The 8,634-nt window shown below is 40.5% G+C and overlaps 2 protein-coding genes across 5 annotated transcripts; one reads left to right on the top strand and one right to left on the bottom strand.

The window, feature by feature from the left end:
- The first annotated feature begins 1,821 nt into the window (after positions 1–1,821).
- Positions 1,822–2,788, top strand: LOC149389492 (uncharacterized). Its single transcript, XM_089622643.1, has 3 exons — positions 1,822–2,524; positions 2,610–2,613; positions 2,712–2,788. The coding sequence occupies exons 1-3, from the start codon at positions 1,964–1,966 to the stop codon at positions 2,786–2,788; spliced, it is 642 nt and encodes a 213-aa protein (XP_089478769.1). The 5' UTR covers positions 1,822–1,963.
- Positions 2,789–3,204: 416 nt separating this feature from the next.
- Positions 3,205–8,634, bottom strand: EMB1030 (Alanyl-tRNA synthetase, class IIc). Of its 4 annotated transcripts, none has more exons than XM_089623270.1 (13): positions 8,474–8,634; positions 8,068–8,175; positions 7,795–7,992; positions 7,396–7,574; positions 7,164–7,242; positions 6,954–7,088; positions 6,696–6,845; positions 6,479–6,589; positions 5,482–6,399; positions 5,138–5,410; positions 4,857–5,066; positions 4,579–4,739; positions 3,205–3,668 (listed from the first exon to the last, which is right to left on the bottom strand). In XM_089623270.1, exons 3-13 carry the CDS (start codon positions 7,825–7,827, stop codon positions 3,332–3,334), a joined length of 2,586 nt encoding a protein of 861 aa, XP_089479396.1. In that variant the 5' UTR covers positions 7,828–7,992; positions 8,068–8,175; positions 8,474–8,634; the 3' UTR covers positions 3,205–3,331. The 4 variants fall into 4 exon arrangements, with proteins under 4 accessions (XP_089479396.1, XP_089479395.1, XP_089479397.1 ...); XM_089623269.1 differs by having other exon boundaries at positions 7,795–8,003; XM_089623271.1 differs by lacking the exons at positions 7,795–7,992; positions 8,068–8,175; positions 8,474–8,634 and adding an exon at positions 7,681–7,730.

Genomic DNA, 8,634 nt, shown 5'->3' on the forward strand with positions numbered 1-8,634 from the left:
GCGTTAGAGCTATTCGAGACTGAAAGCACTCTTCACGACCTATGACAAGATGAGTTGTCGGTCACACAATGTTTCAGCTCACTCGCACATCTCTGGCAAAAAATATACCTCTACGAGCACCACCAGTGGACATGCGCATATGACTCAAAACTCCGCTACAAGATTGTGGAGACCAAACTATTAAATACCTATAAAAAATATTAATATGGCATAAATATCTATGTATTTTTTTTTTATAAATACGCTTAAATACTATATTTTTTTGGACGATAAAAAATTGTCTTTGAGCCATCCACGTGAGTATTCTAAAATATAATGTAAGAAAAATGATATGCAAGTGTATCAAATCGAAAATATTAACTATTTACGCCACTAACCACCGGTTAAATATAAGTTACAATTTGATATTTGCCTTTATTTTTAAACAGAGAAACTTATATTATTATACATCAACCTTAAGAGTCTTCTAACAACGGGCCTACGGTGGAATATGTTTAGACTTATCCCAAAATTCGAACTAAACTAAGAAAACGAATCACACATAAATTACTAAGAACAGTAGCGCACACACAGATTTATAGTGGTTCGCTTTCAATGCGAAAGCTACGTCCATTTTGCCACTGCAGATTCTCACTAATATCCAAAATCGGGAGAAATATCTTTACAACTCTCTTGCGTTCTACACAAACAATCGGCGCACATAGTACATATAGAGAAACGTTAGGGCTAACACATAGGCCTGGAATTCTTAAACTACCATCAACTAATAACTATTACAATATGCTTTTCGCCCAGGTTGATCCTCGAATCATATTGTCGTAAGGTCTTCAGTCGTCAAACCGATCAATTAGGCTCTACACCTCAACATAATATTCTCCAGCCATGTCGAGGTGCCATCAGTTACAACATAGAATTTGGCGAAACTATGCGCCAAGACATTATATAACCATACCCCAAAACCCGACAGAATAACCATTGGTCTCTATCAAAAACTATATCTTGCACCGCCTTGTAATAAAACCCACTCACCGTCTTCAATTTTCAACTCCTACTATATGTCCCAAAGCCCTTCAAGCAAAACACGAAAACCCTTGATCCTAAAACTATCTGGTTGAAATCAGCGAGGATTGCTTGATAAAAAAAAAAGAGCCCGACTTCCACAATATCATATTGCGGTCATATCATCTCCGACACTCTCTAACTCTCTCATACTCGTGTTTTGTTATGTTTGATATTTGACATTGAATTTTAAAATTTCTTTTTATTTTAAATATTTGCATTAGTTAGTACAAACTTATGTTTTGATTAATCAAAGTTTCTTGTATCGTATATCTCATAGTTATTTCCTAAGCGCTTATATTTCATACAACTTACAGATATTTGCAACAATACGATGAAATTTTCAAGATAACCTAGAAGTCAACAAAAATAATAAATTAAATTTAATATTTCAATAACTAGCAAAATACAAAGGATGATTATGATTAGATGTCAAATTAAATGTAAACGCAAACGTTTTGAATGCATGTATGACAATTTCCATTAAACAATAAATAATAGGGTATTATAGCTAAATAGCCTCCTATAAATATACAGTTTTGGATATGGTCAACATTCTGTTAATTTTGAGTAAATGGCCAGCCCAATTTATTTACACGTACAAATATACCAAAATATCCTCATAACCGTTCCCGCCCATACAGCCTACAAAATAAATTAATTAAATCAATATTTCGGCTAATAACTACCGCAGTTATCATTGCCATAATTACGCTCTTCCTTAATTAATACCAAAGATACACAAATATTCTCTCTCATTCAACCACGAATTCAAAACGAAATCCCAAAAAAAAAAAGAGCAGAACCAGAAGAACCAGAGACCGGCGTGGTGGATCCGAAACTGCAATTTCCTAATTTTTCACAGAACGAACACACACAAAAAAAGCCCCAAAATCCCCCGACAATGGCGGTTGCGAATCTCCGTAGAATCGCCGCCCAAATACACCGCCTCCCGCCCCTCTCCGTCCACTCGCAGTTCGTGATCTCCCGGTCCTCGGTCACCGCGGCGTCTCCGGCGTCGTCTTCGAGGAAGGTCTCGGACCGGATCGTGAAGCCCTTCGCGATCGATCCGGAAGGAAAGAAAAGAGAGGTGATTGGGCTCTCCGGCCACACGCTGCTCAAGGCGCTGATCGACGCGGAGCTGATAGACCCGGCTTCGCACCGGGAGGAAATCGACGCTTGCTCGGCCGAGTGTGAGGTCAGCATTGCTCAGGAGTGGCTCGAAAAGCTACCTCCGAGGACCTACGACGAGGAATACATCCTCAAGCGAAACGCCAGGCCTGAGACCTTTACGAAGCACTCCAGGCTCGGATGCCAGGTCATCCTCACTCAGGAGCTTCAAGGTATGGTCGTCGCTGTCCCTGAAGACGAGGACGTTGGCGGTGGTGATGAAGCCGACCTCGAGCGAGCCGTACATGACGAAAACAATCTCAGTGGCGCGTGGATGCGTGTGGGGAGGGTTGAGGTTTGCCTCACGAGGACGATGACGCTTAAGGCTTTTTGTTTTTTTTTTTACTTTTTCTTGTATACGCTTATATCTGTGAAACTAGTCAGGTTAATGGACAATAAATACTAAATTCATTTACAGGTTATTTGTACTGTAAATAAGCTGACAAATCAATTAACGTGAAAATTTCCATTTACACGTCCAGAGTTTCAGGGAATCATTACCATTAATGCCGATATACACAGACCAAAACACACGTCCAGCATAACTAAAATGCAATAACTGCTTTCCAAAAAAAGTTTATTCCGAAAATAAAAACCATTTCGGTACATTTCAAATTTCAAATTAAAACTGCCTCAATTTAAAAATGAATGCGCAATTAATAAGGGCAATTCAGTAACAAAAAAGCAGTTAATTTCCTGCCACGTAGGCGCAATGGCCATTTACAAAAAATTAACCAAACGTTGGCTAAAACACAATTGCCACTGTTTTTAAGGCTTATCTGACCAATTATTTGTAAATAATAATACTCAGCAGTCAATAAATATGTTCAATGGTTCGCAAAAATGATTGTAGTACTACTACCACTCCACATAATTTTTTTTTTTTTTTTTTTTCATTTTTTTAATGTAACTTTAAACATCTCTTTGAATGGGCGGTTCGAATCCTGAGGTTAAAATGTTTTCAAAAGAATATGCTTTTCGTAAAGCTAGGATCATCAAAACCAAACAAATTTGATCCAACAATCCAATGAAAGCTAAAAATGTATACAATCAAATGATGTACAAATTTTCACCTTGTTTTTGCAAAAAGACGAAAGAATTCTTAGCTCATCTTTTCGGATAAGATCGAGACGAGATCCGACCGCGCCTTTTCAAGCGCGGTCGATAAATTCTCGGGATTTCTTCCGCCGGCCTGAGCGAAGTTGGGCCGTCCACCACCACCGCCGCCGCAAAGCTTGGCAATGGGCCCGATGAACTTCCCGGCCTGGATTCCGAGGCTCACAACTCCGGGAGTGAATGCAGCCACTAAGCTGACCTTTCCCTCGCCGGGGCACGAACCCAACACCACGGCTGCCGGGTCTTCAAGAGTTTCGATCAGACTCTCAGCCGCGCTTTTGAGCGCATCGGCGTCAGTGTCATCCATCAGCTCGACCAATACCCTGACACAGAAAAACTCTTATTAGACCATCCTCTCTTAAAGCACACATTCCAACAGGGGTGCTAATTGCCATTCTGTAACTTATAAACCTCAGAGGCTTATTAGGGGAATTAGTATTTATATTTTAACACACGTAGGATTTTGGTCATTAAACTAATTTGTTTTCAGCAAAATAGTTCTCAAATTATTGATTTTAAAGCATTTTTTTTTTTCGTTTTAATAATATTATTGAACTTTTTTTTTTTTTTTTGTATAGAGTTCAACTTCTAAAAAACTTGAACGTACTTACAAACTAAAATACCTTGTTTATCATTTTAAAATTATCATCATACGACCATAAATCTTTTTCTTTTGCAACTAATAAGTTACTTTGAGTTGGCAACATGGTTCTATGTTTCTTAAGTGATAGATTTCATTAAAAAAAAAAAAGAAATAAAATGTCATAAGATTAATATTTTGAGGACTATTTTGCTAAAACAAGTAGTTTAAAGACAAAATGTCACTGGCATAATGATTCATGTAGTAAATATGGTTTAAGAGACCACATTATTAGTCCTACTTCTTACATCTCATTTTTTTAATGTGAAAAAACACAGAATTCACCATGGGGACTGATAAGCCAAATATTCCGTATAAGAGAGAGCATTTTCCATAGGAGATGCTCTAAGTTACGGCATCTTCAAATTTCAAAACTAAAAACCATGCATACTGTACCCGAAACCGTAAAACGCAATAAACAACCACGTTCAGTAAAAAAAAAAAAAAAAAAAAAACCAAATTTTTGAACAAAAATGTCTGCGTTTGATTTCGGATTGAAATTTTTTTCATTCAATTGAAAGAAAATACTTATTTATTATGAATTCTAAGGCTAGAAGTTGACTAATTTTATAACTCATTATAATAATAGGTACCTGATCGGCGGCGTCGAGGTTCCCACCAAAAATGCCTTGCTTGCAAGAATGGAAGCTTTATAAACTGCCGCTTTTTCCCGCAACGAAGCGACTTCGTTCCTCGTGGCTCGCAGCTCTTCCAAGAGATTTTCGACCCTCGTCGTCACTTCTTCAGCTTTCACCTTCGCATCGACAATAAAAGTTAACTAAATTCCAGTACGACAGTCGAAGAATAAAAAAAATGGATATAGAAAAAAAAAAGGAAAAAAAAAAAACACTGACGGGGATGTTGAGCATACCTTGAGAGTCGAGCAAAGTTGTTTCATGTGATAGTCTCTGGAGTTGACATACTCGATGAAAGCCTCACCGGCGACGGCTTCGATACGTCTGACTCCGGACGCGATGCCTTGTTCCGAGATGATCTTGAAGCCCCGTATTTCGGCTGTGTTTCCCACGTGGGTCCCGCCACAAAGTTCCATCGACACCCCCGGAACCTCAACTACGCGTACCTATAGATATATATCAAAGTGTGAAAATTTCTCGGATCTGAAATTCTCTGAATGGGAAAAGAGTTCCAAACCTCTTCTCCGTATTTTTCACCGAACATTGCAATAGCCCCTGCACTTTTGGCCTCGGAAAGAGGCATGACTTTAGTCCGCAGAAGCGTCGCGTCGCCGATCCAACGGTTTATCAGCTGTTCAATTTCCACGAGCTCACCTTCGAGAATCGGTCGGTTAAAGTTGAAATCGAATCTGAGACGATCAAACGCAACCAACGAGCCAGCTTGTGATGTTTCGTGACCGATGACTTTTTTCAATGCCGACTGTAGCAAATGAGTAGCAGTGTGATGAACCTGACGACAAAAAAGAAAAAAAAAAGTTAAACTTAATTCACATGAAAATCTAGAAATAAATCAGCTCATACCTTGGCTCGCTGCCTTAAGGTTTCATCGACTGTTGCTTCAACTTGTTTGCCAACCTCTATGACTCCTTCTTTGATGACACCTTGATGAACAAATATATTGCCCATCGATTTTTGCACGTCTTTAATCTCTATAACAGCCTTAGAGTTCTCTATGCTGTCCGTGACATACAGAAACCCGTTATCTCCGATTTGACCTCCCGATTCAGCATAAAACGGAGTTCTGTTCAGCAAAATCTCGACATCGCTTCCCTCAGAAGCACGAATCACCGATTTCCCGTTCACGAGCAGGCTTTCTACTACCGCTCGAGCCGAAAGGGTTTCGTACCCGAGAAACTCAGTGTCGGAAACTCTTTGTTCACTAAGATCACTGTTCTCAACCTCTAGCTTCACCGCATTGTGCGCGGCTTGAGACTGTCGCCTCTGTTTTTCCATCTCAGCGTCGAAACCGGCCATGTCTACGCTCACGCCACACTCCTCTGCCACTTCGGTAGTGATTTCGACAGGAAATCCGAATGTGTCATACAAAATAAACGCATCTTTACCCGAAAGGCAAGGGACCGTTTTGTCCTTTTCTGCACTTAATATGGCGTCGGCGAGCATTTGGTCAAGTAGCTTTTCGCCTCTCTCTAGGGTTTGCACAAACCGAAGCTCTTCCCTTTTGAGCTCATCCAGAATTTTGGGCGCTCTATCCTTTACATCAGCGTCAATATTGGCACTCAAATCTATAGCCTTCTGAGCGATTTTGGGTAAGAACGCTCCTTCGAGATTTCCTCTACCATCACCTCTTATACCAAGCAATCTCCCAATACGAACGGCCCTTCTGATAAGGCGCCGAACCACGTACCCTCTTCCGATATTCGACGGAACAACCCCGTCTGATATGAGATACACGATCGCTCGCATATGATCTCCCACGATCTGGGGCAAAACGGGGAAAATAAAGATCACCCAGGTGTATTATTGATTTAAAAGAAAGAGAGGAAAAAAAAGGGCATACCTTTAGACTGAGCTTTGTACGATCGTCGCCGAGTTTATACGAAACATTTGCCAATTCCGCAGCTCTCTCTATAATCGGATAGATCAAGTCCGTCTCGTAATTGTTCGGGACCTGCACGGGAAGCACGAATGGCCTGAATGGGATCATATAAGAGCCGTAAGAGACAATCATGTAAAAAAAAAAAGGACGAATCGTTCCTTAATTAGGAAACCGATACCTTCTGAAGGATCCGAGCCATACGCTCTAGGCCAAGCCCGGTATCTATGTTCTTCTGTTTCAAGGGTTCGAGTGAACCGTCGTCCTTTTTATTGTATTGCATGAAAACTAAATTGTAGAACTCTATGAACCTCGTGTCATCACCCAGATCCTAAAAAACAGTTTCTTTAAACAGTTATATAAACAAACTAGCTGTGTTTGAAACGGTTTCAATTTTGGGCCCAAGCGAGGAAGAGGAAATCGAGTCAATGACACTTACAGTGTTCTCGTACCCTCTCTCGGGATGGAAATCATAATAGATCTCTGAGCACGGGCCACATGGACCTGTGACTCCACTAGTCCAAAAGTTGTCCTCTTCACCCATCCTCTTTATACGCTCGAGAGGCACACCAATCTGAACCATCAAAATACATGAAGTTATATAAATTAGCAAAACTATGGAAAAGAAAAGTATTCATTCTGGCTAAACCTCATCATGCCAGATCTTCAAAGCTTCTTCATCATCTTCGTAAACACTGATCCACAAATTGTTCACTGGTAATCCAAACCTGTCGGCAGAAACAGGTACCCGAAAAATCAGCCATGGCTCAAAGGAAGAGAAACTAAAAAAACACCAAACGGGTCATCCAAAATGTACAGACATACAAAATACATAAAATAAACAAGATCTTCATAGAAAACTTTTGACATTGTTTCCATACTCGACAGTCGAAAGTTCCCATGCCCATCGTATCGCTTCCTTCTTGAAGTAGTCCCCAAAACTGAAGTTCCCGAGCATTTCGAAGAAAGTATGGTGGCGAGACGTTCGACCAACGTTCTCCACATCGTTCGTACGTATGCACTTCTGAGAAGTCGTGGCACGAGGCACTTCCCTGGGAACCTGTAAAAAAGAGAAAATAAAATTAAAAATCATCTCGAGCCTGTAATTCCACATAGTAAGTATCATGGAGTTTCATCTCAAAACCAATTGGCAATGAACAGAGTACCTCGTTTGAGCTTTTTGCGGTTATGACCATAAAAGTAAGTTTATGATCCTAACTTCACAACCATACAAGTCAAGTACACGAGGTTGCTTGAAGACCGTCAAGTTGACATTTTACCTTGCCGAGGAATATGGGCTTGAATTGAAGCATGCCCGCAATGGTCAACAGCACCGTCGGGTCATCGGGGACGAGAGAAGAGCTCGGCAGAATCTCGTGGCCCCGTGAAGCGTAGAACTCGAGGAACCGGCGCCGAATCGAATCTCCGCTGACGTGGCGGTCCTCGGGCTTTTCCTCCGCCGATCGTTCTGTTTCGGGCTGTACAGATGCTGAAAAGTGAAGCGGTAAAAAAACAATATCCAGTGGAAAAAACGAAACCCAAAATCAACTAACCTGATGCGCTGTTTCTGCTGAAATGATTTTCCCTTCCTCTTCTTGGAATGCTCGGTTTGCAGGGACATGTGTTCGGAGAAAATATCCGTACACTTCTTGTAACCAATCCTACGTTGTTAGAAAGTTCAGGGACTGAAACGTTTTGATTACCTCAAAATCGCTGAAAAAAATAACTACAATAGAGGTACAAAATGTATAGCTAAAATCATGCTCCTTGAAACCGAATTTTAAGGTGAAACCGAACTCAAGTTTATCAATCAATAAAGCACTCTTCATCGAAATTGAATTTGTTTTATGATTGATACAGTAGGGACAGAGAACTATGATGAAAATCAACCAAATGGCTCTCTCTAATAGAAACGTCACAAAATAATTGTCATCTAAAGAGAGAAGAAAACTAAAATACCTTTGCGATGGGAGTGGGAAGAAGAAGAAGGTGATTGGGCGGTGGGTTTGAGGAAGAAGTTGGTTAGGGCATGGGTTCTCGCAGTAAGAGTGAGACAGTGTGTGAGCTTCAAGCTCGTATCCATGGCTGACATCACTTAAAAAACCACCGGAGGTATGTTT

This window comes from Urtica dioica, chromosome 8 (genome assembly GCF_054948205.1).
Source record: "Urtica dioica subsp. dioica isolate 48M chromosome 8, U.dioica_male_clone48M_v1_H2, whole genome shotgun sequence".
Lineage (NCBI taxonomy): Eukaryota > Viridiplantae > Streptophyta > Magnoliopsida > Rosales > Urticaceae > Urtica > Urtica dioica.

Coding starts and splice junctions, on each gene's coding strand:
- LOC149389492 (XM_089622643.1), top strand. CDS start 1,964: ATGGCGGTTGCGAATCTCCGTAGAATCGCCGCCCAAATACACCGCCTC.
- EMB1030 (XM_089623269.1), bottom strand. CDS start 8,606: ATGTCAGCCATGGATACGAGCTTGAAGCTCACACACTGTCTCACTCTT. Junction 6,846..6,953: donor AGAGAGGGTACGAGAACACT/GTAAGTGTCATT, acceptor ACTGTTTTTTAG/GATCTGGGTGATGACACGAG. Junction 3,669..4,578: donor ACCTCGACGCCGCCGATCAG/GTACCTATTATT, acceptor TTTCTGTGTCAG/GGTATTGGTCGAGCTGATGG.